This window comes from Leptonychotes weddellii, chromosome 9 (genome assembly GCF_054177405.1).
Source record: "Leptonychotes weddellii isolate Sample4059 chromosome 9, ASM5417740v2, whole genome shotgun sequence".
NCBI lineage: Eukaryota > Metazoa > Chordata > Mammalia > Carnivora > Phocidae > Leptonychotes > Leptonychotes weddellii.
Window position 1 is genome coordinate 56,169,743 of NC_138377.1, and position 27,192 is coordinate 56,196,934.

Below are 27,192 nucleotides of genomic sequence, written 5' to 3' on the forward strand. Positions count from 1 at the left end.
TGCCGCTCCCCCTGCTTGTGCCCTCTCTCTTTCTCTTTGACAAATAAATACAAATCTTAAAAAAAATATGATACATTAAGCTGTGAAATTCTAATGGATGAAAACACTTTTGGAAAAGGCTTTATGAAATTAAGCATAAAACAGTTTTTAAAATACTCCATATTAATATAAACTTGACCCTGCTGTATTTTTATGATCAGTGTCATGTTTTTAGCCAGAGCAAATGCTTTTAAAACATTTTCAGCTTAAGCAGGAGTTGAATTGGAAAATATTAATGAAGATTCCTGATATTTCACACTTCCCAGAATCTGCGCATGGCCTGAATTATCAAAGAGCAAATGAGAGAGGCTTAAGCTTGTCCATATGTTAGAACAATTAACCCATATAGGGACACCTGGGTGGCTCTGTCCGTTAAGCCTCCACTTGATTTCGGCTCAGGTCATAATCTCAGGGTTGTGAGATCGAGCCTGTGTCGGGCTCTGCAATGAGTGCGGAGCCTGCTTAAGATTCTTTCTCCCTCAGCCCCTACTCCCCTCTAAAACAAACAAACAAACAAACAAACAAACCCAAACAAACAAAACAAAACAAAAAGCACATATAGAAAGTCACTTTCTTTGCCATCCCCCTAGACCTGGAAAGGAGTAGGATGGCTTGACTCACAGGGAATGGGACATAATCATATGCATCTTCCTTTAAATCCAATTCATAGCAGGGAGCTGGAGCATAAATTCCCTTCAGGCATTCTCCTCTTGTTTCACCAGCTCCATTTAAATTAAATGCACTTTGTGTGTCCTGAAGGGTAAGCCACGCAATCCAGTGGACTGAGGTGTGGCTTATTACCAAGGACTACTTGACTACTGTCAAGAGACTGTATATCACTGGATTTATGTGGGATTCCTGGAAACAATGGGCCATAACTGGTGGAATGGGGCAAGGAGCAAATCTTAATTTGTAGTTTGGAGGTTTGAAAGATTACTCTTAATGCAGTTGACTAAATAATTTATGGTAAGTTTTGCTTATCTCCCTTCTGCACCAAATATCAGTAAGGGAACCAATAATTAAAATTGTCATTGCAGAGTGTTATAATTAAGAGTTATATATAAAAAAAAGAGGACTTAAGGGTGAAAACATTGCTATGCCAAGCAAGTGGCTCGAAGTGATTTTTCCCCTGATTTTACTGCATTGGAATCTCTCCGATTTTGTCCAGTGTGGTTATACTCTCTTACTTTGTGACTTGGACAAGTTCCTTAGGCTCTCTATGTCTCATTTTCATCATCTTCACAATATGGAATAATAATAATAGTACCTATTTCTTGATGGTGTCATCAGAATTAAGGGAAGTAATATTTGTAACAATTTAACACAGTGCCTGGAATGTGGTAAATGTTACAAATAAGATAGCCCTTGCCCACATTGAAGTCATTCAATGTAAGGACACACAACCCCTTGATGTGTCATGGCAAAAACACAAGGAAGAATATTCGGGTAGCAGCTAGGAGAGAGGGAACCTCAGGCACAGTAGGACACTGAAAGGGCAGAAGAAACGTAGACAGCGTTCATCAGAGATAAAAAAAAAAAAAAAAAGGAGGACGCCTGGGTGGGTCAGTTAGGTGTCCGACTCTTGATTAAGTCATGATCTCAGGGTTGTGAGATTGAGCCCCATGTCGAGCTCCACACCGGGTGTAAAGCCTATTTAAATTTCTCTCCCTTCCTCTCTCTCTGCCCCGCCCCACTGCCTCTGTCTCCCTCTCTAAAAAAAAAAGAAAAAACAAAAAGAAATAAAAAAGGATGTGATGGAACTCTCCCACTCTTCCATATTGTTGGTGGGAATGTAAAATGGTTACAGGTGCTGTGGAAAATAGTTTGGTGGTTCCTCAGAAAGTTAAACATAGGATTACCACATGACCCAGCAATTTCACTCCTGGATATATACCCCAAAGAACTGAAAGCAGGTACTCAAATACTTACATTTGTATGCTTACAACAGCATTACTCAAAATAACCCAAAGGTGGAAACAACCCAAATGTCCACTAGCTTATGGATAAACACAAGTGTTATATCCGTACAGTGGAGTATCATTCAGCCATAAAAAGGAATAAAGTACTGATACATGGTACAACATGGATGAACCTGGAAAACACGCCAAGTGAAAGAAGTCAGTCACAAAAGGTCCCATATCCTGTGGTTCCACTTGTGGGGACTATCCAGATTGAAAGCAGACTGGTGGTGGTCAGGGGCTGGGAGGAGGTGGGAATTGGGAGGGTAACTCCTTAGCGTGTACAGGGTTTTCATTCGGAGTGATGCAAATGTTTCGGCACTAGACAGAGGCCGTGGCTGCCCAACATACGAATATACTAAGTGCCACTGAATTGTTCCCTTTAAACAAGTGAATTTTATGTTTTGTCACTTTTACCTCATTAAAAAAAAAAAACAACCAAATACATAAGAGGATGAGAGGGAGCGCTCTCTTTGTTCTAGTTGAGAAGACAAGAGGCATTCTAGGTTTCCTCTCTCACTTACCAGAGGCTCCTTACTTAAGAGCTGATGTCCAACCTCTTGGGGCCTTGGTTGTCTCATCTGTGGGAAAATGAAGTTGGACTGAGTGGCCACCAGGATCCCTTTCAGTTCACATCCGAAGGCAAAGAAATTCAACATGCTTCTTTCTCCCTGACTCAACCACATGCTTGAAAATAACGGCATCCATACCGCACATGTACCCTGGAAGATAAGATTATTGTAATTAAATGACATGGACATTAATTTGTTTTAGTTATGGATATGAAAAGCCTCTTAATATTATTCTAATGCCACAAATCAATGGGTAAATAACGAAAACACATGTACTTTAACACTCAGCTTGGGGTTTGCCAGTCTGAGGCTCAGCCTCTGAGTCTGCACGCGGCTCCAGCCAGTCTGCTCCCCTCTGTGTAATCACACACTGTGTTTTTTGCCAGGCATAGTATCTCGGGCCCCTTTGCCAAGTGCGGTGCTGGCAGCCCCAAGTGGATCGGGGTTGGTGGGGGGAGGCTTGATTAATAGGCGCCCTTGCTGAGCAGGAAGGGTGACAAGGGATTGAACACCCTCCTAAACTGCCCACATTGTGCAACCAAATCATCTAGAACGGTTGAAGGCTGTCAGTCACTAGAACTTGTTTATAGACTCTCGTTCTAGTTACAACTAGACTAGTTGCAGCTTTAAAACTATTGAAACATTGGTTGCCTAGTAAGCCAAATTTACCCAGTCCTGGGATTTAAAGTCCTGGGTCGATATGTTCATCCTGGGAGATGGGTACGCAATTTTCTGTATTTTGCTGACTGCCACTTCCCCCACCTGCTACTGCAGATTTCCAGCCCTCTGTAAATTCCCTCCTAATTACTCCTCTGAGTGTCAGGTGTTATCTGCAGAGAAGTTTTAGCTAGAAAAATTTCAGCCAGCTACCAAGGATTATCTGTCATTTCCTCCTTTTTCCATTCAGGGTATCAATTTCTAAGCTCTACAACAGACTCCAAAGCTGCAAACACTACAAGCCACGGCCTAACAGGGCCCATATGCAGGCCACCTCAGGCCACAGCTCTCCTGGTTACCCCAGTATCCATAATGCCCCTAGAGGAGATCACTGAATGGGCCAGAGCAGTTCCTGGCTACGTGGGCGATCCGGCAGAAGTGGGAGAAGGGCCTTCCTCCCTTTCGGTATGGCATCTCCATTTCCCTCCTTGCCACAGATGAAGTCAGTCCTTCAGCTTTCGCTTTAGGTCTCCTGCTCCCAGGACTTGAACATTTACCATGGCTGGATGGGGAGACAAAGCCAAGAGACAAATACCCTGCAGAATGCCCAACTGCCTCCTTCACCTGCCTCCACGGTTTTGTTCTGGACCAGGCTGATCTGCCAGACACTCTTCCAGTGGCTTCTCTCTGGGGACGTTCCCCAGGTCCTCAAGCAAATGGACCCTTCTTGTAGCCTTTCAGACAAGTCCAGACATGCCCCCAAACCCTCGTGGAGGTTGCCATGGCTCAGGGTTGCACACCAGGTTCCCAGTAACTATTTATCAGGCACATATTAGGTGCCAGGGACTGAGGGGGGGGGGTCCCAGGAGGATGGGCCCCTGTCATCATGAAGCTGCTGTGGAAATTTGGACAACAGCTCCTTGAGGCTGGCCAAGTCAAGACTTTACCCCAGTTGGTGCAGCTCCTGTTGAAGGGTCATGCTAACAGTACCAACTAATCACCATCCTGGCAGAGAAACTCCTCGCAGGATAACAGAAGTTTCACCAAAGGTTTCTTATTGACCGCTCCTCCAGAACATTCCTCAGGTTCTTGCTCCACCAAGTGCCCCTGTCTGCTTCTTTCCATCATGTAGCAGCAGCGCCTTTCCTATTCTACTCTTTGTTTTTGGCTAGGATTTCTGTTTCTTCCTTTCATATCTCTCCCCTAGCATGCAGAGTGGAGAGGGCCATTGGAAGGAGAATAAGAGTGAAAAAGCTGTAGAGGATTGTGTACAAAATACACAATACCTGTAAAATTTGTATATTCTTTTGTTCCATTTAAATGAAGAACCTGAATGCAATCTAATGTAAAATTTAGAATATGGAAATGACTTTGCATGTAATTTAAGAGTCTTTTTTCCCTGATTCTAATCCCTGGTGTTTGGTAGGAAAGGGAATGAAAGAAACCCATAAAGCAGTCAGCTTACTTTTGGATAACTAAAAAGTCTTTTAGGTGGTGTCCATCCCTCCTATGTAAGTGTAGTTTCTTGTAGAAAAAGTGAGATTGGAGACCTAGAATTTAGTCTGTCTTTTGGGGGATATACCTAGATGGCTGTTAACATGAGCATGTGATTAATTCTGAAGGCAAACTTTCAGAACACCCTTTTTGAGTAAGAAGCTTGAAAGAGAAGTCGATGAAAACATCCAGCAAAGCAAAATACAGCATTTTCAGGGTTCAATCAGATAATATCCTGCATTTCTTCATTGTGCACATCTGCTTCTTTCCCTCCCCCCACACCCCCATTGAAAAGACACAGGGCTTTGGGGACAATGGGGCAATGTTTAATTTTAGTTAAAACTGGATTTCTCCCAATCTCTCAGTGGCTTGAGTCTCCTGACCTGGGTCAAACAGCAGAGGCAAGGAAAGGCACCAGGTAGAGCTAGAACGAGATCACTGTTGAATACACATACTTGTTCCGGAGTATGTTACTCTGTTCAAGAGGTGACCAGCCCAGAACGTGGCCGGAAACCGTGCTAATTTCATTTACATTTTCAGAGTTGAGATCCAGGTTTTCAAGTTTGTGATGCGATTTTATGCCAAACATATGCAAATCGATCTCAGTCTAAAAATTCCGTATGTTCTCCAGCCCCTCCTCTGGTCACAAACAACCGAGGCTGGCGCCGGGCAGCGGTAGCCCGGGAGCGGGGGACGGGCCCGGGGAGGGCTGTCCCGGAGGCGGGCCCGGGGCGGGGCCTGGGCGGGGCCCGTGACGCGCCGAGTCGGCCGGCTTGGGGGCTGGACCTCAGCCTCTCCCCGCCTGGGGCCGCCGCTGCACCAGTGGTGGGTCGGCATCTCCAACAGGGGCCCTTCGACTCCTCGCTGGGCCAGTCCGGCGCCGGGTCGTGGAGCCCCGCGCAGCTCCCACTGGTCTCTGAAAGGATCGCTCCTCCCAGAGTTTCGCGCAACTTTCCCCTCTTCCTGGCGCGGCGGCGGCGGCTCGGGGATCCTGGCCGCCGCAGGTAGCTGAACCCCGGGCCACGCTCCCCGCGCCTCGGCTGCGCGCGCGCGCGTCGGTCGCTCCGGGTCTCCGTGCACGCTGGGGATCCCCGAGCTCGGCTCTGAGGGCGAGATGCCCCTGGGACACATCATGAGGCTGGATCTGGAGAAAATCGCCCTGGAGTACATCGTGCCCTGTCTGCACGAGGTGGGCTTCTGCTACCTGGACAACTTCCTCGGCGAGGTGGTGGGCGACTGCGTCCTGGAACGCGTCAAGCAGCTGCACTGCAACGGGGCCCTGCGGGACGGCCAGTTGGCGGGGCCGCGCGCTGGCGTCTCCAAGCGGCACCTGCGGGGCGACCAGATCACGTGGATCGGGGGCAACGAGGAGGGCTGCGAGGCCATCAGCTTCCTCCTGTCCCTCATCGACAGGCTTATCCTGTACTGCGGGAGCCGGCTGGGCAAATACTACGTCAAGGAAAGGTCCAAGGTAGGACGCGCGCGGGCTCCCCGTCGCCGCTGTAGCCCGCGGGGACCGGGGACTTTCGGAGCCCGTTGTCTGTTGCCTTCGCAGGGCTGCGAGGGAACTTTAGTTTTTCACCGAGAGCGAGCAGTCGGTCTGGCTCCCCCTCCCCCACCCCTCCTCCGAGGGAAAATCCATGCTAAGGGACTCAGGTGTATCGTTAGGATGACCTGTTAACTGAAATAATGGGTCCGGTGGGTCAAACCCGACAAGCTGTGGGGTTTTTTTTGTTGTTGTTCTGAATTTAATACGTGAAGGTTCCCAAAGGTCCAGATGAGGGACAGGTTATTCGAAACACTGCGTAATATCTGAGACATGTGTGAATTCATGATATTAAATGGCCACTTTAAAGTCACCTACTATTGTACTTCATTGTGTTCAGAGGGTATTCCTAAAAATAAAAAAAAGCACTCTTCAAGAATTCTGGAGACAGTTGTGATTTTTCAGTGTGACATTTGGTGTGTGGAGTTTGGCAGGTGTGAAGAAAGTTTGACCTGTGAAAGAGTAAAGCTGCTTTTCACATTTGAGTGAGTGGTGCCCTTGGCTTGTTGCATCCAGGACACTTGGAGATCACCCACTTGATTAGAAGATTCTCTGCTGCTGGTGCGGAGCCCTACACCACCATCTTCCCTTTCCTAACTATCAGATCCACTCAAAACAACTAGTTAAGTGATGGGGAGAAGGAAGTCAAGTACCTCTGGGAAGAGACCATGTTTTTGTTCACACAGCCAGAAGTGACTCCCTGGGTGGTAATTTACCTTGGAAACATTTACAGGTAGATTGGCAGAACTATGGGAACGTGAAGTACAGCGATGTAGGTCCATGTACATTACTTTGGGATAGTCCGGCTATCAGTCTTCTCTACAAATGATAATCCAGTGCTTTTCTGGTGGCAGTTCTGAGAGATTTGCCCTTTTATTGCACACTGGTCAAGGTGCACGGGGAGCTGTAGAGAACTTTAACACAGTGAGGCACAGCGTGCTAGCATGAGAAGAAAGGGGCACCATTCTTAACAACACGTGTAGTATTTCTCAGTTCAAGATTGACCCTTTGATAAAACATACCATTATCGTCTCATTTGTCTCGTAGACTGAGGGGACACTTTTAATAAAGGGCAAGTGGTGAAGACTGGCAATGTGTAGGAAGGAAGACGTTGGAGTGGGGGAACAGAGTAGGGGAGAAAACACATTGCTGTATTCCTTTCAAGCCAGGAGGACAGGAATAGAATGTCTGAGAGCACTTATTAATCAGACACGAATAAAGTAAATCTTGGGAGAAAATGCTGCTTTCTAAATTTTGATTTGGGGAAAATTCAGTTACCTGGACTCTGTAGAAGGTTGACGTTGAAGTGTTTCTTTACTCTTTTATCATTTGGATGATTAGAAAGCCATTTGTCTTGGTTAGTTTTGTTTTTGCACTGAGTGACCTTGCCTCCTGGGGCGGGAATGTTGGGGGGGTGAAGGGCTAGCCTCAGTGTTACCAAAGTGCTTGTTGCTTCAATCTGGAAGAGCAGATGGCTTCTTATCAGTTTTTCAAGTTTCATTTCAACTCAGGTGCTAAGAAGTTTACCCCCCCGGCATTTTGGGAACGTAATTTGCTCAGAGGGAGGTCAGAATTAATTGGTAGAAAGATGTCACTAACAAATTTGAAAGTTAAGGATTTGTATTTACCTGTGACTTAAAGGACTGTCCGTGGTAGGGTTGTAGGCTAGGATTTGGCTGGACAAATTGAATGAGAAACACTGTGTACGTCTGGGTAAGGAAAAAGAAAGATCTCTAGATAAGATTCTTCAGTTATAGATTATCTTCTGTGTAGAACAAATAACTTCTCAGTTAACCCTTTCAGAAAGTCACTGAATTGAAAAGAGAAATTCATCTTTTGTCCATACCTAGATCTCCAGCTTTTCTTTGGTTGTTTTGGCACAAAGCTCTTCATTCCTGTCCTTTAGAAAAATCACCTCTAGGTTGGGATATTCCGTGGCCAACTGGAGCCAAATGTAAACCAGGCTTGAGCAAACAATTATTAGAGTCAAAAATAAAAAGTTTGATTTGCTTGTTACACAGTTCTCCTTAGCTTTGTGCCCTTGGGTCTTATTAAAGCATCTACATGATTTACATTAGTTTCACATTAATTTAACTTTCTTCTCTTCCCTCAACTGAGTGCCTTACTCTGTGCTGCTTCCCAGAGTAGTGACATAAACCCAGTTTCCTGCTGCATCCTCCAAGCAGGTTTTCAGTAGAAACTAAATTTTTAAAAGGTAGAATGTGTACACTTATTTTCAAAATTTATTTATGATGTCTTATTATGGAAAATTTCAAACGTGTATATGAGGAACAGAGGTTGGTGTAATGAGTTATGCTCCTATGACCCATTTTCAACGATCGCCAGTTTATACATTTGTTTTAGACCAGTTGTTTTTTTAGATATTTCTTGGGGTTATGTGTATTAACCGGCTCATCCTAATTAAATACTTTTTTTCCTTGGACTTTTAAAGGTCACTGAATAATGCAAGAATGCCCTTTATCTCAGTGAAGCAAAAGCAAAGGCATTGGGAATAAAATAGAAACATACATGTTGGACCTAAAGTTGAAACCGTGGAAGAGAATGGAAAGAAATATTAAAGGCTTCCCCCTTTCTGCCAAAAAAAGTTGTTACCAGTCAGAATTTATCTTCCTCCACTTTGTTGGAGAAAGATCCAAGGGTGCTGGAGACCCTCTGGGGAAGTGGTTTCCTAAAATGCACAGCAGCATGGCGCCCCCTAACTTCAAGCATGGTCATTGCTTCCAGGCCGTCAAGAGATTTCTTATCTATTACTGCCTTTTGGAGAATTTAGACCATATCCAAGATAAACATTGGTCAAAATTTGCTCCTTTTACTTTGGCTGCCTAGATCTTGGAAATGGCTGTTTTCCAGAGAACGTGTAATTTATGGAACCAAATGTTCTTCCTGCTTGAAGCATCTCAGTGTAGGCTCACTACTTAGTAACTTTAAGAATAATAACTACTTTTTATTGAGCAGTTTGCCCGGTCTGGCACTGTGCAAAGCACTTTATAAACACTGTCTATCTGATTTAGTCTTCAGAATCACAATCTTCAGCAAACTGAGTGATTGAGTCGTTCCCCCAAGGTCACAAAGTGAGTGGTAAGCAGCAGTTTATCTTAGGTGTTAGGGCTCGGGAACTTTGTGGCCTCAGGTAAATTGCTTACTTTTCACCGAGTGTAAAACGAGGGGTAATAATACCTTAAAGCTTTTTGGGGGGAAGGAGCATTAAATAAGGTAACGTACATAAAATTCTTAGTGGAATTCTGTGCCCTCGTGAATGTTATGAGGCTGTAAGCGCAAGATTTAGAATTTAGAATTCTAACCCAGATCTGTCTGACTCCAGAGTTTGGGTTCTTGACTACTCTCCTTTCTGTCCTTTGATTTGCGCAGTGGCGTTCGCTCTGTGCGGGGTACTGTGCAGGGGCTGGGGATACCAAGGTAAATAGGCATAATCCCTGCCTCATAGAGCTTCCATTGCCGTGTACTTCCGAACGGTAGGATCCTGTACTTCCCACTCTATTAATTCCTCAAGCTTACAACAGCAAAAAGATAAAACCCAAACATTGAAGAAGAAAGTGGAATGCTGGGCCAATGTTTTCCTACTGTTATTTGCAGGAAAAGTATTTGCCAACAAGGTTGGTTGTGAGGATCCCTGACCGGAGTAGTTCTGGACAGTGGGGTCATGGGAGTTGTACTGTGAACAGATAGATCAGCCCGCCTGAAGCAGCACAGACAAAAGATGACTTCAGCAGTAAGTTATGAGTAAAAGAAAATGGGTTGCAAGGTAGTGGGCTTGTCCCTTTGCTGCTGAGCAGTAACAGTTGTAGCCCACCTTTCTCACGTGATATCGGGAATATCTTTTACTCAAGGGAGCTTATTATGGCTGCAAGCTACTTTAAGCAAAAATAGCATAATACACTCAAAGATCAGGATGTGTCTCAGGATCCAAGTGCAGGAAATGCGATCAGGGTTCACAGAAGACTGGGGCCATGAACCAGGAACCCGAAAGTCCGAAGGACAGCTGGTGTGTTAGTTGTTTTCTCCAGAGCTTTATGGCCCTCATCTTTGCTTCTCTGCATGTGCCCTTAATTTCTGCTCCAGCCTACTTACCATCTAGCTTTGGCTGCTTCTCCATGCATATGGCTCAAGATGGCTGCCTCACAATGGCCACCCAGCCTCAGTTTGAGATCAGCAGAGACTCAACTAACATTCCAGAATCCCTGTTTTCATTCTCTGGAGTAAAGTCTGATGGTTTCACCTTGGTCCGGGGTACCTGTCAGCCTGGGTTCGGGGTGGTAGTGGGAATGTCGAATCCTATGAAACCACAGTTGTCAGGGCTGACGACAGGTCCCGTTCTTAAAGAGCACGGTGTTTGAGGACTAGACACCATACACGGTGTCTCTGTAATTAAGATCTTAAAAGACTATCTGTGAAGAAGATATTTTAGGGGGACGAGTCACTGAGTTTGAAGCCCTGGAATATCTTCTTGTAAGGATGTGAGGAATTTCTAGAAAAGGTTTTGTATTTCAAAATAACTTAGCTCCTGGAGGAAGGACATTAATTCAAGGAAATAATTTATAGGATACAACCTCAGTGACAGGGAAGCAAGTTTCCCCATTGGGTGAGTTTTCATAATGTTCTTGGTCAATTTTGTTGAATGACACATGGGAGCAAGGAAAAGACAGTAGGGTTGTGTGTGTGTGTGTGTTTACCTTGTAATTTCTTTTGCTCAATTTTGGGCCCCTGGCCACTCCACCACACCTTATCTGCTTTCAGTGACGTGGCAAATCAGCGGGTATCAGTTTATTTATCCACAAATCATTAAATGCCTTGCACTGCGGTGGACCTGTACACGGACAGGCCAAGGGAGGTAGAAAGTGATTATAAAACCACCTAGAGAAGAAGTACGCTGAAAACAGAGTGGGGTGAGATGGTTGTCACCAACTTTGCTTTCTCTTTTTCTGGTTAAACAGTCCCCTTGTACACTGATTTGTCATTTTTTGTTTTCTCTTCTTTGGGCTTTCAACAGTTTCTCTGTTTACTTAAAATGAGAAGTGACCAAAAATACACAGACCTTTAATAATACAGGTCTTTAGAGCTGGAAAGGTATGAGAAATCACACCTATCCAGTCCGTCAGTCACTCAGCAGGTAAGGTGTTTTTGTATTTGGAGAGATGAGGTCTTATGCAAGCCCTCAGAGAAGGGATCGGGGTGTGTCTTGGGCCTGAGCAAAGAGAGGTGCTTTAGAGAGGGGCTTGCTTCATGAGTCAGGTAGACTAGGAGACAGGGTCGTTAGGTTAATTCAGCCACATCAGCATGTGATTTGGGAATTTTAAATATAGTGATGACTTAAAATTGATAAACACCTTAGGTGGAATTACGTGCGTTCGACTTTTGGGTGTCATGAATTATTTCCCTTTCTGACCTTGCTCAGCTTAAGCAAAATTTGTAAATTCCTTCCTGTATCCTGACTCTGGCTGGAAAAATTTCAAATTTGTAAATAACGAGCAGCCTCGCATGTTACTACTCCATTCCGTAAACACACCATGTATGGAAGATTTCTCTGCGGAAGCTCCAAGGTGGGGTGGAGTTTAACCCATAATGAGCAGAGCACGTATGAGAAGCATCTCCAAGCACCCCAGCATTGTGCCCTTCAGGATAAAACGTGGAGGACCTTTCCTGTGGGCCATGTTTGCTCAGTTTGGCAAGACCTCTGCCTCTGACACACCTTTGTGGCCTTGGGTACATTAAGTGACATTTTGACCCAAGTCTATTGAGCACCCAGGAAGCAGCTTGCAGCTTTAGCACTCTGGAGGTTATTCATTCTTTGTTAATTATTACAGCAACAGATTTGACCATTTCTTTGTAGTAGCACTTTGTAGTTGTTAAGTAATATTGCTCTAAGAAATGGGTGTCATTTTTCTCTAGTGTTTGTCAAATGCTGACGTTCTGACAGTAATGATAGTTCAGATGTATTCTGCTGGGCAACTGCCAGGGGTACCCAGCGGGTAGTGGAATCCAGAGGCACTGGAATTGTAAATGCGACAGACAAATCATTTTATGATGCCAGACTAAGGAATTCAGTTTTGGCAGGTGGCCAGGAGCCGTTGCTTTGGCTCAGATTCAGAGCCATGTGTCTGTTTGCCAAGCGAGATTAGTTAGCTTGGTTCATTATACATAGAATTTATACCCCGTTTCCTTCGATTATCTTAATCTCAAACCAGGGTGGCACTTACCTTAATTTTGTATCTTCTTTTGATCGCGATTTATGGGTTACATTCGTATTCTTGGTTTGGTGAACTGGGAGTGACTGAGGGTTTTATTTTTCACCCCCTCCCCCAACTCGATCCCAGATTTACGGACATGTGGGTGTACGGTCGTATGATGTGGGCTTTCAGATCTGGGACTGGATTCATTCGGTACCTCCTTACTGAGCGTCCCTCATGTTCTGTGCCATGTGAATACCTCCTTATTAGGCCACGCCAGGTTTTTATCCTTCAGGAGTTATAGTGATCAGTGTTTCTCAAGTTCTGGAATAATTGTGCCTATTTCATACTAAATATTCTTTTTCCTTCCAAAATGAGGCCAAAATGCTATTACCATATAAAACTAGTTCCAAGCTACAAAGGATCAAAGAATATGATGGTAGTCTTGGGTTTTTTTTCACTGGGAAGAAAACAAAATGACAAACTCAATTCCAGGTGTCAGTGACATCTATTTTTGGTTCTGCTGGGGGAACTTGAAGTTGTTTTGAAGTATTCAAGATAATACTCTTTTGAGCATTGCTTGAAAGTAGTAAGGATATACCATTTTAAACAGTCTGCACTTCTTCGGGAGCTTGCTGTGTGTTCTCCCTACACAACACGTAGAACAAAGATTCTGCCTGTGCCCCTCCCTCCAGGCCCCTCCTATTTCTCGCCATCTTTCTAGTTAAAAACCTGAGGGACTATTACTCAGAGAGCTCCATACCCCCCCCACAGAACTGACAGGGAGTCTTTTTTGTGTGTGTGCTTTTGGGTGTTTTGGATGGCTTCTTTCGGATTCATACTGTTTTGCAGGTTAATTTGAATGACCGGAGTGGGTGGATAAGCGAAATCTTTTTATTTTTTTATTCTTAATTTTAATTATTTAATTATTTCTTTTAAGATTTTATTTTTTAAGGAATCCCCTACACCCAACGTGGGGCTCAAACTCACAACCCCAAAAGCAAGAGTCCCATGCTCTACTGACTGAGCCAGCTTTTTAAAACAAAAAAAAAATTGAACACTCCGGCGGGAACACGCAATATTATTGGTTCAAATTTGGCCTATTTTGGACTGTTTTGGATTTTTGTTTTTGTTTTGTTTTAGGTTGACTGTGGGACCTCAGGTCTTGTCTTTTTTTTTCTTCTTCCTTTAACTAAATTTTGTTTTGCTTTCATAGTAGGACTCCCTGAGGAGGGAATTATTTTAAAGAGACTTATTTTAACCATAAATCACCTGCCTTTGTTTCTTGTTCTCCCTGTGATCCATTTTAATGTGATTTTGCCAGACTGTAAGTAGTCCAAAACCCAACACTAATCATGTTGCCTCCATGCTTTCAGCAGACCCAACCATGCTCTCACCCCAGTGTCTACCGTACGTGCTGCGAACTTCTTACCATGTCATTTAAGGCCTTCCATGTCTGACCCCATTTGACCCCATCTGACCCTTCTACACTTAATCTCCTGCTGACCGACTTCCCTTCCCTCCCACTCCCTGAAATGCTGGAAGCTGATTTGCCAGGCACACTGAGCTTCCCTGTTGTCTTCTGCTCTTCAGAATCCATCTTAGCGCCTTCTGCTTCCCAGAACTCTGTGGGTAGCTCAGGCCAAGCCTCCCTGCTACATACAGAGGTACTTGTATTTACTTCCTTCCTTACTTAGTTACCTTACCCTCCGTTTACTTATAAATTCCTTGAAGGCAGAGACTCTTAAGCTTGATATATACTTCTAGTGCCTCGGAATAGTCTCTTACAATTCATAGGTGCCTGACTTAATTTCATCTTCAAAAGGAACTTTGATTTCAAAGGCTGTCAGGGTGTCAAAAAAGCTATAAATATTTTGTTAGGTGAAAAAAAGATTTCGCAGTGTGGCCCCTAATTTGATGTCAAAGTGTTTAAATGTTTTATTATATTAACATGCTATGAAGGAGCATCTCAAAGACAAGACTTTGGCTTTGTGAGGTTTTTTTTCTCCGTTGTGAAATTTTATTCTTGGCCCCAGAAAATACCCAAGTCACGCCTGGATCCTGGCAGCTCGTACCTACGGGGCTGGCGCCGGGAAGCAAGAAAACCCAGGACCGTGAGCTTGGAGCCCTGGCTTCTGATCCTGGCTCTGGCAAGTGGTGTCTCAGGACCTCCATCTCCGTTTCTGCATGAGTGAGATGGATTTTTATTTTTATATTTTAATTTTTTAATTTAGTTGGTACCTACCACTAGGCCCTAGGATGGGCATTTTACATTTTAGTTCATCTCGTCGTGATCTGGGGCAAGTCCGTTTTCTGAGCCTTGCTTTCCTCGTCTATACCATGGATACGATACTATTTCTCTGCCTCCGGGATTATAGGGAATTAAATGAAAATTGAGACTGAATTTCCATCTGAGAGGACAAATAGGTGCCCTCAGTGCTTCTTATTTGATTCCCGAAGAGACTCCTACCCGCGGTCACACTCCAGCGCTGACATGACAGTAATCCTCAGCAATGCCCCAGAGTTACAATTGGAATGTTCCCTGCCAGCTTTAGGAATCACACTGCCAAGCCTGTGCCAGAAACTGCCTGAGGAATCCCTCTCGCTTCCTGCTGTGCCCACCACCTCCTCCATCTACCCACCAGCCTCCCCAGATCAACCAGCGCCAGTGACTAATGACTCTCCACCTTTTACCATCCTGGGTGAGGCGTTGCACAAAAACTCTTGTTTTTTGCCACGGAATCGCCATGGTTCGCAAAGTGGGGTCGTTGGACCAGCTGCATCAGCATTGTCTAGAAACTTGCCATGAATGCAAGTTCTTGGGCCTCTCCCCAGACCTCGTGAATCAGAAGCTCATGAGTCCTCCAGGTGATTCTCACACATGCTGAAGTTTGAGAAACACTGAGTGAAATGAATAAGAGGAGGCTAAACGGAGGGAGGGGAGGGCGCTATATCTTCCTACACTTTTTCTGTTAGTAAGAAAATCAGAGTTCAGTGGTTGGCTCAGATCTGAGTTTATTCGTTGCTACGAGGAAAACATACAAGCACGTGAAGTTTATTTGGGAGATCTTTTGAGAAAAACCCACCACCTGTCAACATGTTAAGACACTTTTTTTCTGTTATTTGTATCAGTTAACTTAAATTTTCTAGAGCCAGCATTGGAGCGTGGTTTGGATCTGATTCCCTCCTGCTCACGTTAAATGGAGGGGGGGGAGGAAGAATCTTTGTTAATGACCGCAGGGTATTGCCGCCCTCACGGGCCCAAGAGTCTCGCGAGAAGTGTGAGCTGAAGGCACCAGGAGGAAGGAGACAAGATCCTCGTGATTTTGGATGAGCACAAACTGGAAGCACAGACTGCTTTGGTTATGTGCTGTCATGCGCTCCCCCTGAATCCCACACGGAAGCCCAAGGTGGTGTCTGGCCCTCTGGGGTCAGATGGCTTGCCCCATGGGAGACCTGAGAAGGCCGAGGTGAGGAGCTCTTTGGGGGTGGGGAGGAACGCTGACAACCAAATCCAGCTTGATGGGAATCAAGGATAGGACCTGGAGAAGGGCGGAGAGTAGCTGCTGCTTGGCCTTTTCTTACTTCCGCACGGAGGCCTTTGATTCCCCAGTTACGGGTTTGAGTCTGTATCTGGTGAGTCAGGAGAGTCATCTGAGAATCAACCTTGTTGCTTTATCTTGGAGCTGAAGCGGTTGCTCTGGAAATAAGAGCCCCAGTTTTCAGTTAACAGATGCTTCCTGATATTTTAGAAGCAGTGTTTAGTGGTGGAAAGACCATGCTTAGTTCTGTAACGTTCCGTGAGTTACTTCGGGTTTCTCACCCTATGTTTGTGAAATGGGGCTTTGTATATTCCTTGGAAGAACATGGGGACACATAAATTAATGACCCCTGTCCCCCAGATTCAGAGCCAGCCACTCCTTTATTTCTAGTCCCCTTGCCGCTCCCCCAAATAGCTTCTACTTTGCTCTCAGAGGAGCCTTTTACTTGCTACTCTTCGAAGTTTCCCCTCTGGATCTGACCCCTCCCCTAGGCCTCAGTGGGTCTGTATCCAGCGTATTCTAGTTAACGTGCTTGTGAGAAAGTTCTGTATACAGTGGATTCCGGTTGACAAGGTACTACTGGAGTTGTCTCCTGAACAAGCTTTGCGTGTGAGTAAGGACAGCTTATCTCATCTCTGGCATTCCTTTGCGTTTACCAGGTGCCGCTCCTTTGACAAAAACACTTTTGTATTTCCTTTAAAATGTTTTCTTCCTTGCTCATTTATCTTCTGACTTTGAAACAAGTGTGAAAACCGTGGCTGGTGTTGACCTGAGCTAACAAGGAAAGGTCCCTAGACGCCGATTTCCTCCCATAGAACCTGGGCCTGGGAAGAGCAGCCTGGGGATGACCTGGGCTAATTGTTGAGCAATTGCATCCAAAGCAGATGTGGGTTGTGCTGGGGCTGCAGAGAGTTTAGAGTGGGAGTGAGTTTGCTGTGGGAGTAGCTGAAGCAAAAACCATGTGGACAGCTGGTACTTTGCACCAGGACTGAGTCAGTCTCCTTTGCCCTGTGCTCTTGTTAGCCCCTCCCCGCCCCAACCATCTTGGAGCTTTCGTTCACAGACTCAATACCAAGTACTCTCCTTTTTCATATTTTTGTCTTTTTTTTTGCCCTTTACGGTTTTCTATGATTATGGAAAGGGTGCTAGGCAAGGGTGAGAGGGATTCAAATACTTAAAGGAGAACTGAAGATCTCTGTACCCCCCAAAGTGGATGATTTGGTTCATGGTAGACATTAGGTAAGTGGTGCTAATGAAGCATGACTTGATGATGGAGGCCTCACACTCTGCAGCCAGACAAACTGGGTTCGAAGAGGCAAGGGACCGAACCTTCTGGTGCCTCAGTTTCCCCATCTGTAAAATGGACATAAGGATGTCTCCTGCCATATGGGGTTACTTAAGAATATTGAATGAGGGGGGCTATTCAGGGAGCACATAGAACAGTGTCAGGCACGTAGTAAGCACTATACAAATGTTTGTTCAGTAAATCAGTGTGTCTCCTGAATGTGATAGGTTCTAATTCCAACTGATATGCTGTGTGTCATTTCTTTCATTGAGCAGATGTATTTTTCCAGGTGCTGAAGGGCACATGTAAATATAAGATCTGGGTTCCTAGAAAGTTCTCTGACTTTATTTTTTCCAGCATAGTTGCTGTGCCCCTAGGGAATTCCTGGTAAAGTGTTTGCCTGGTTTTTCTTAGCTTTAAGAAGATTGTTGCAAGGCATTTTTCATGTGTTTTGACTGGTAAGTTTTGTTTTTTTTTTATTACCCCGCTTATAAAATCTTGTCTTACCAATTATATTTGAGTTATGGATTCCCTTAACATATTTGAGGCTTCATGGCAGATGAGAACTTAAGGACAGCCACACTTAATTTTCTGACAGTCCTGCAACCACAAACATTCTTGTTTTCCTCTTTATTCTCAGAGCCTTTCTGAGAGCTGCAGGTAAAGTTTTGTTTTTCTGAGAAGGCTGTTTCTCACAACAAAAGAAGTTAAATACTGTGAGTCCCTACCCCCATATTGCCTTAAGGATTACCCATGAATTGGTTTTTCTATACAAAGACGGTAACTTGGAGGTTGCAGGGGTTTAATGACTTTTCCCGAGAACTTGTGAGCCGGGAGACTCGAGCTGCTGCTCACCTTCCCCAGAATCAGGACGCGAAACGGGGCGGTATGTGGCAAGCACCACCCCAAGTGCCAGCTGGCTGCGTAGGTCCTCAGGAAAGGGCAGCTGATACAGTGAGGAGAACGGCATCGGAAAGGATACGGTTCAAGGCCTCTCTTAATGTCCTTCACCCTGAGGCTGGCTGACTTTTGCTGATTTCACAAGTGCAAGGAAGCCCTTATTCAAAACATTTCTCTGGTGACTCGGGTAGCGCCGGGGGAGGGCTGTCCTGTGCCGGTTCCCTCGGCAGTCTGCCCTGCGGTGTGCTCGGCTGTGGGCTGGCCGCCACCCTCACGCAGCGCACGTAGCCCTGTCACTCAGCCGGCACCCTGCTGGCGGGGAGCCAGGCCTCGCGGGAAGGGCCGCCTTTGCAAACCCAAACAGCCTGTATTGATATGTCGATGCTTCCCGGCCTGTTTACTGTGCTTAATTGCAGAGCTCTGGCTGAATCCTCTCCAAGGAGAGGAATTAACCACAATCCAGAAAGGAATGACAATAGTTTCTTAAATTCTTGGCCTTGCAGAGTTTCAATGGCTTCTCCTGGGAGGGTGATTCACTCAAGTTCATGCACGAAGTGCAGGATTCCCTGGAATAGAATCTTGATCTAGTGCAGTCAGACTTTACAGGCCTGTGAATCCCCTGTGATTTTATGCAGGCTTCGGTGTGTGTGTGTGTGCACGTGCGTGTGGTGCGTGCATATTTTTGGGGTGGGGGTGGGAGCCTAACTCTTTAATGAAGAATTTCAAGGGGCTTTGGTATCTGGTAAAACTGCCATCACTGAGCTAGGAGAACTAAATCGAAGGTTCTAGAGTCTGGGTAGTTGGTGGTGGTTTGGATGATCCCAGAGCTAGGACCAAATTCATAGTAGAGCAGAACAAGGGCACGGATGGAAAAGTCTACCTGGGGACAGGTTTTCAAGTGAAGATGGTAAATTCCTACCCGCACAGGCACGATGCTCTCACCTGACCGGAAAGGGGTGGATAGATCCCCATCACCAGAGCAACTGAGAATTGGTTAGACCTTCTTACTTTTCATTTTCAGAATTACCAAAGCTCTTGCATTTCAACAAAATTCATTCATGGGGGGCATGATGATTATTGCTCTAAACTGAAAGTGAGGTTTTGTGTCACAGTGCTCTGGGTTCAGGAAGAGGCTTTTTTTTTTTTTTTTTTTTAAGTAGTCTCCACAACCGGCGTGAAGCCCAATGTGGGATTTGAACTCAGGACCCTGAGATCAAGATGTGAGCTGAGATCAAGAGCCAGATGCTTAACTGAATGAGCCACCCAGGTGCTCCAGGAAGGAGTATTTTTAGTGTGGATTTAGAACAAATGAGGAAGGCAGAAGTGGTTCTCAGTGTAGAAATAGAATAGCAGAAAACATTTTAATGAATAACTTGAGGTTTGTTGAAAGGATTACTTACCTTACAGTTGTCGTTTGTCTGGTGTTCTGACTCCCCTGAATTGTCTGGTCGGATACTGAAACTTTGGGAGGGAGAACACAGTAGTTGGCCAAAGCTCACGTTATTGCCCGCCAAAAGCATATTTCCTATTTTTTCCTCATTTTGTTACATCAGTCTTTAACTAGAAGCACTAGGCAGAAGGAAATAGCTAGGTTTGCTCTTAACCAACAGACTAGATAACAAGCAAGATGCCAAGATAACTCGTGACAGTTTGCGGAGTTTCCTACTTTCTTCTCTAAAGTGCCTACGTTATCTACAACTAATTTCTTCATGCCAACCTGAATGAAGTTAGAGTGAATGTAAAAGGTTCTAAAGCAGTTTTTTTGTTTATGAGCGGTTCATCATCACCTTGAGAGCTTGCTTTTTTTGGTTCACTTTCAGATGAAGGATGGGACTGACAGCGGTGTGAACTTTGCAGAGTGACATTTTCTGGAAACTCTTGTATTTCTTCTCAAGTCTTTACACATCGGGTTCTCCGTGTAGTTAATTGTCTCATGGTGGAGAGAGGAAGGACCCTGTCCAGAGCCGACACGGGGGGAGGACTGGAGGAGGCCTGTGGAATGTGGATGGCATTGAAGGATGATGCCATGCTGTTGGACAGGATGCATCTGAGCCAGGCAAGGAGAGATGGGGGAGTGCCCATCTGGCACTCAGGAACTGTCCCAGCGTAGCTTGACTGCTTAGGAGACCACAGACGGTGACCTCAGAGTACAGCCTGTTGTATTTTTTAGTGGCCCTGATTAAAAAATTGGGATAAAAACTGTTCAAGAGAGTTTACATGCACATCTGGGTCCATTGCCTGTCTCTCTCCTAAGGTTTGCAGATTTGGAACACCGGGCCTTCGTTACAAAGGACAGCAGACTGCCTGCTTGTAGGCAGCAGAGTGCACACACCGGAGTTCTGACACATGTATTCCTGATTGGCTTTAATCATTTATGTTCCTTGGAAGCGCCAAAAGCTATTTGAGTTACTCAGTCCTGGATTTGAAGCTACAGAGCACTTAAGTAGAGTCCGGTCCCTGAAGAGGAGACATTCAGAAGCCCTGGCTGAGGGGAATAGCTTAATATATATAGCTAAAGAAGCAGCGTTTAGTGTATGCCGGGCCTTGCACTCAGCATTTTACACAACTTAACTCCTTCAGTCCCCATAAGCCCATTTTACAGATGAGAAAACTGAGGTATGAAGAGGTTAAATACAGGCTATCCTGTATTTAGGTTGCATTTTATTCAAAGTATGCTTGTGCTCAAGATCATTCATAATTCAAAGCAAATCCTTACAAAGACGGACTGGCATTTCTGTCTAGCAGTTAGAGGGGTCTAGCATTTGGCAGTGGACCAAAATACGGGTTTGAAGGTCACTCAACCAGGTAGCTTTGAAGTTATGCTATTCTTGACTCATTTTTTAAAATGGATTCACATTGATTGCAAATTTTACAATTAAAATGAATTGATTAATATTTTAATTTGCTAAATTAAATTTTACATAAAAGACCACTTTATAACTTGTTTAAGACCAAGTCATACTAGTGAATCTGACTCCAAAGTCATGAATGATGTGAAATACGTTTCCATCAAAATCTAGGTCGTTGATTGTTATTAGGGAAGTGGTTAGTCTAACTGGAGGCTGGATGGGTCAGATGTGCCCCCTTCCCACCTGCAGGTCTGAAATGATCATCATCGCTGGATGGACAGTGGAGGTTGCCGATGGCACTTTTTGAAAATGGTTTATACATGCAGTCAAGCTGTGGCTGGTTTCAGTCAAGAGCATTCTGTCTAGGCATTGGAATGGAAATCTTCAACTTTCATTTTCCAACCTTACCTTTGGGATTGATGAGATACAGTTTCTTATGAAGCCAGCTCAGCAATAACTCCAATAGAACCACTGTTTTCTCCAATAGAACCACTGTTTTCGATTCTGTTTTTGGGGAACAGATTTTGTTACTTGGGTTTGGCTATTAAAATTCTATGTATCTGTGCGCATCTTCAAAGAATGCATAGACAGTCCCTGCCTGAATGTGGCCACCTAGATGTCTAGAGCACCTAGCTCTGGTCTAGAGCACCTAGCTCTGGTCTAGAGCTAGCCTGGGAGGCGTTCACCCCTCCACTCATTTCCTTTTGCGACAAAGCTCTAGAAAGGCCTCCAGGGGTGGTGGGAGGGGGGACTGAGGGGGTGGGGCGCACAACAGGGTCAGAGGAAGAAATGGTGGATGCCTTTATATGTTATAAATCCCTTCCCAGGCTTGATGAGGCTTAGATAGCCCTGCAGTTGAACTGATCCGTTTCTGGGGTTTGTTTAAACTGTCCTCTGCACAAATTGGCACAGAAATGCATGACTGTTGAAGGGAGCGTTGCTTCTCAACACATCCTTAGCCTCCTGGTTCTAGACTGTGTCAGAGACCAACAAATAGTTGGGAACGTGCCCAAGCCAAGACCTATCTCCTATGGCTCTTGTCCAGAAAAAACTGATAAAATTGGCCTGTGTAGTTTCGACGGGCCCACCGAGGCCCACAATAATTTCCTTCCATTGTTTCAGATTTGATGCTGTGGCTTCAGAAACCAGGAGAGAGGGTGAAGATTGGCTCTGGCCAGAAAAATTCCCTCTGCTGCCCTCCCCTAAGCAATCAGATACTTTGCTGACACTTAGGAATTTTGTGCTAATAAGTCCCTGGGAGGTGCTAGCTCTTTTTCTGCGTGTGTGTTTTATAGATGCAGGTATTCGTAAAGGAGGTACTACTGTGAGTTTGTATCTACTTTTTTCAGTATTTACTGCAAACTGAATTCTGTGGCAGACAGGTGCTTCATACTGCCCTGAAGAACCCTGTTGCTCCTTCTGGGGTTGCTGCTTAGCTAGAGTCTCAGACCTTTGGAGGCCCTCCAACCTGTGCCCCTCCTTCTAGAAAAAAAAACTAGGCCTGGGATCACACAATCAGTTGCTGAGGGAACCAGATGGCAGGCATCCAGACCACTGACCTTTTCTGTAGAGTAGGGCTGTTTAAGAATATAAGATTATATAGTATTGATGGAGCACTGCTGCTTTTCAGGGCCTCACAGTGGGGGGAGGCTTAGATGGTAGGGAATCTAGCCTATAACTGTTTGTGGCTTAAGTGACTTTCATTACTGGCTCAGTGGTGGCTCTTATCCTAATAGCTGCTCCCAGGGATGAGTAATTCCCTAGTCAGTATAGGTGACTTCATTTATCTCTTCTTCCCGGCCAAGCCCATCATTTCCGCCTGCTACCAGTCAGCTTTCTCCAAGCCATCCTTTGCTTGGTGGTCCCATCATTTGTTAAATCTTGATTGCAGTGGCCTCAACATTCCACTTTCTGGACGAGGTTCAGGCCAACAGGCTCACTTCAGCTCCAAGATACGACGTTGCATTGGCACTGTAGATGTTCAGAGGCAGGATGCAGGGATTGATAGCCGCATGAGGGATGGTGATTTAAGTGTTACGATCATTGTTAAAGCCAAGTTGCTGTTAAGCCTGATTGTTCTAGTATGACACGTGCGTGAAGCCTTTGAAGCTCCATGCTTTGTTCATGTTTTCATGCTGCTGCTGGGAGTGACTTGGCGGCCACAGCATTGAAGCTGATTCATTGAGCCACTAATGCCTTAGTTTGGGCCTCTACCTGACTGATCGTTTTACCAGCGAAACAGCCCTGCCCTTCATGAGGGAAAATACCAACTGGATCACTAAGTGTATGTTTGAAGATAGGTTTTTAAAAATGACAGAAATCTTGGGGAGCCTGGGTGGCTCAGTCAGTTACGCCTTCAGCTCAGGTCATGATCTCAGGGTCCTGGGAATGAGCCCTGCATCAGGCTCCCTCCTCCATGGGGAGTCTGCTTGAGATTCTCCCTCTCCCTCTGCTCCCCCCCGCCCTCCCCGGACTTGTGCTCTCTCTAAAGTAAAATGACAGAGACCGGGCACCTGGGTGGCTCAGTCAGTTAAGCATCTGCCTTCGGCTCAGGTCATGATCCCAGGGTCCTGGGATCGAGCCCTGCATTGGGCTCCCTGCTCGGCGGGAAGCCTGCTTCTCCCTCTCCCACTCCCCGTGTTTATGTTCCCTCTCTCGCTGTGTCTCTCTCTGTCAAATAAATAAAATCTTAAAAAAAATGACAGAGACCTCTTATCCTTTAGAGGACAGAGCCATTTGCTTATTTATTCACTTAATCAAATTTTTAACAGACACCTTCCTTGTGGCAGGCACTGTTTTAGGCACTAAGAATGCCTCAGCCAACAAAATAGGAAAAATATCCCTTTCCTCATCTTATGTTGTCAATTCCGGTATCTTCCCTGCATATGTCTCATCCCTATGGAAATATTTGAGAAATAAGGCAGTGTCCTGTGAAGAGAACTAGCTTTTGCACTTTGCCCATTGTTTTCTATTCCTTGCTATACTTTTCCCATGGAACAATTAGAGGTTTGATACCTGCTTAATAGTAATTCTCTAATAGTAATTTTTAGTAGGATTTGTTTGTATGGCTTTCTACTTTATTCCTCCACCTGGCTGTTACAGGTGGTGCCTGGGCAAAGGAAGAGAAGAACTTCAGGTTATTGCCTGATGTGATAGTTACCAGTAGGCAAGAAGACGAGCATTGAGAAACATACTAAGATGTGTCTGTGGCTTCTTCTATGAATTGGACCTGATTGTGCTGCCTGTGGTAACAAATTGGGGCACAGCTTCCTTCCTTCTGACTGACCTTTCCCTCTTCTTTCTGTCCTAAGCATTTTATTGAGCAAGCCTGATCTTTTCCTCCTTTGTGATTGGTTCCTACCTCTTTGTCAATGCACGGATGTTTAGCCATTGTTCTAAGACAGCCGGTGATTCGGTGATTCAGGAGTACTTATTATACCAGGCATAATCCCTAAACTCCATTACCTAGTGAGTCTGATTTTGTGGGTCTAGGATGGGAACCCAGAATCTGCTTTTTCAAAGAGGAGGATTGGAGAAAAGCAGGGCATCCTCATGATGATGTAGCTGGGTTACTGTCTGAAGTGTTCTAGAACTGTGGGAATATTGCTGAACCACTTTCCACTTGGGCTGAGCCATAAGGTATAACTTGGCTGTTAATCTTACACCACGACGATGAGTCTCGATTTATGTACTGTCCATGCAATTAAGAAGCCCATGGCCGCCTGTAAATGTCACATAGCACCCAAAGAGACTGCATTACTCAGCTGTTCCCCGGTGGGAGAAGATGGTCTCGGCTTTGTTTAACCAGCTTTCTTGGGATTTCTCCATAGGCAATGGTGGCTTGCTACCCAGGAAATGGGACAGGTTATGTTCGACATGTGGACAACCCCAACGGCGACGGCCGCTGCATCACCTGCATCTACTATCTGAACAAGAATTGGGATGCCAAGGTACTCTGGCATAAAGGGAGTAGAACGTGGGGCTAGAAACTCTACGGAAAGAATTCAGATGACTTAGAGGAGGGTTTGGAATTCATAATTCCCACAGATGAATCTTTTCTACTTCACCATTTACTTTTTGTTTCCTACTATGGTGTTAGTACTTAAGTTGATCAGACGAAAATAATGGATATGAAGTTAATCTGGTGGGGGGCAGCGGGGGTGGGGGGCAGTAGGGAGGGTCATTACTAGGTTGTGGGAAGGGTGGTTGATAAAGAGAAGGTAATCTATTATTTTAGGAATGGCGATCAATTTTTTGGGGGGGGATCTAATCCAGAGCTGATAGGACTTTCAGGGCACAGAAAGATACATACTTCTTCCTTCCAGCAGCAACATTGTGAGAGAATTCCACAAAAATAGAACTAACTGTAGGATATGAAACCGGCCCCAAGCGAGGTTTCCCACACAGTCCTCTTGGGGTGGTATGGCTTGTCGGTGGCCGCTTGCCATGGCTCACCATGGTTTGGGAAGGTCAGAGGCTTTCTGGCTTATTTTTGTATTTTTGAACATATAGATAGATAGAGATATGAAGTCTGGTTCCACGCTTACAGACATTTGTCTGGCATTTGTATGCTTTCTGAAACTTAAGGATGATTTAGGAGTCTGAGAAGTCAGAGAACTTTTCAAGCTCATTTGGCATTTGAACCTTTTGCATCTCCATGTCCTGTTCATTGGGGCAGATACTGGTCATCCTAAAGCACAAGGATATTTTATCTGGCGCCAGGGAAACAAAACCTGGGAAACCAGTGAGTCAGATGTCTCTTCTCCCTATTTGGTAACATGATTGGAATACATCCCTTAGTTGTCTTTTAAAATCTTGAAAGGTAGTGTTATAGGCAAGAGAGTAAAGTTATCAGGTCAGTGATAATAAATCATGAAGTATGAAATCATGCAACAAATATTTGAGTGCCTGTTAATGTCAGGCATTGTGCTGTGTAGAAGCATTGATGTGTGAGGCCTGGATTCTACCTTAATATGGTTATCCCAGCCGGAGATTTGGGTGTACATATTTTTAAAAAGAAATCAAGGAAGAGAGTGATGCATGTACTAAAAAGTGTAGATAAGGTAGTCTGAGCTCAGAAAAAGAAGAGGTAACTTCCAGCTGATGAGATCACATAGGAGCTGGAGGAGTTCAAAAGAAAGCCGTAAATTCTAATTGAAGGGGATGTTATGTGTGATGACTATCCTAGGAAGTTCTTAATATTAGATGGAACCATATGAAGTTGCCGGTGGGTTTTTGTAGGTCAAAAACAGACGTTGACAGGTTTGTGTGATTGGACCTAATAGCACTCCATTTTGTGTCCACGGGTTTCATGACTGGGGGCAGGAAGGCTTCATTCCGTATGAGTGGATAAGGAGAGACGACTAGCTAAGTTGGAAATAAAATGAAATACAAGGTGTAAGGTTGGAGAGAATTTTGGGAGTAATACACACCCGGACTGGAGGTTGGAAGATGGCATTGTTTCCAGATGAGGCTGAAATATCATTGTTAGCCAATTATGTGTGAGGCTAGGAAATAATCCATCTCCTTTTTGGCCCTCAGCTACACGGTGGGGTCCTGCGGATATTTCCAGAAGGGAAATCATTCATAGCGGATGTGGAGCCCATTTTTGACAGACTCTTGTTCTTCTGGTCAGACCGCCGGAACCCACATGAAGTCCAGCCTTCCTATGCGACCAGGTAATAGCCAGGGCCATGATTCCTCCTCAGAAGCCTCTGTATAGAACCCAGTTCCCAGAGAAGTCCCTAAACTTGTGTCCTGTGTATATGAGGGACCAATCACACTCCAAGGCTGATAGCAAACCTGTTAGAAGGCAATCACAGTTAAAGGGGAAACTAGATTCCTTAGGTTCTTCACAAAACCTAATGTCAAATGGAACTATTAACAAATTGTTTTCCATTAGGTGAGCGTGGTGGATTCCAGATTTCCCACAGTGTTTTTCCCTTCTTCCTTTGCCACTCCTCCCTGAAACAAATCTAACGTTGAAGTAGCCCTAGAGAATGTTGGCCCTCACATATCAGGAATTCTGATGGTTAACTCTGGATGAATTTACAAGTTGCCTATTGCAAACAGAGAGAGAACCTTGAATAAAGAGAGAGGAATTTGTTCCGACTTCTTTTCCTTTTTACCCTTTCTTTCCCTTAA

At 44.9% G+C, this 27,192-nt stretch overlaps 2 protein-coding genes across 3 annotated transcripts in view; both read left to right on the forward strand.

Moving 5' to 3' along the window:
- Positions 1-27,192, forward strand: part of SPTSSA (serine palmitoyltransferase small subunit A) — a 975,882-nt gene that overhangs the window by 406,343 nt on the left and 542,347 nt on the right. The gene's annotated exons all lie outside the window — the stretch shown is intronic.
- EGLN3 (egl-9 family hypoxia inducible factor 3) overlaps positions 5,521-27,192 on the forward strand; it is a 26,330-nt gene continuing 4,658 nt past the window's right edge. Inside the window, exons 1-3 of the mRNA XM_006748618.3 lie at positions 5,521-6,191; positions 24,879-24,998; positions 26,590-26,726. Of these exons, the coding sequence (XP_006748681.1) occupies positions 5,835-6,191; positions 24,879-24,998; positions 26,590-26,726 (614 nt within the window). The 5' untranslated portion in view covers positions 5,521-5,834. The remainder of the gene's footprint in view (positions 6,192-24,878; positions 24,999-26,589; positions 26,727-27,192) is intronic.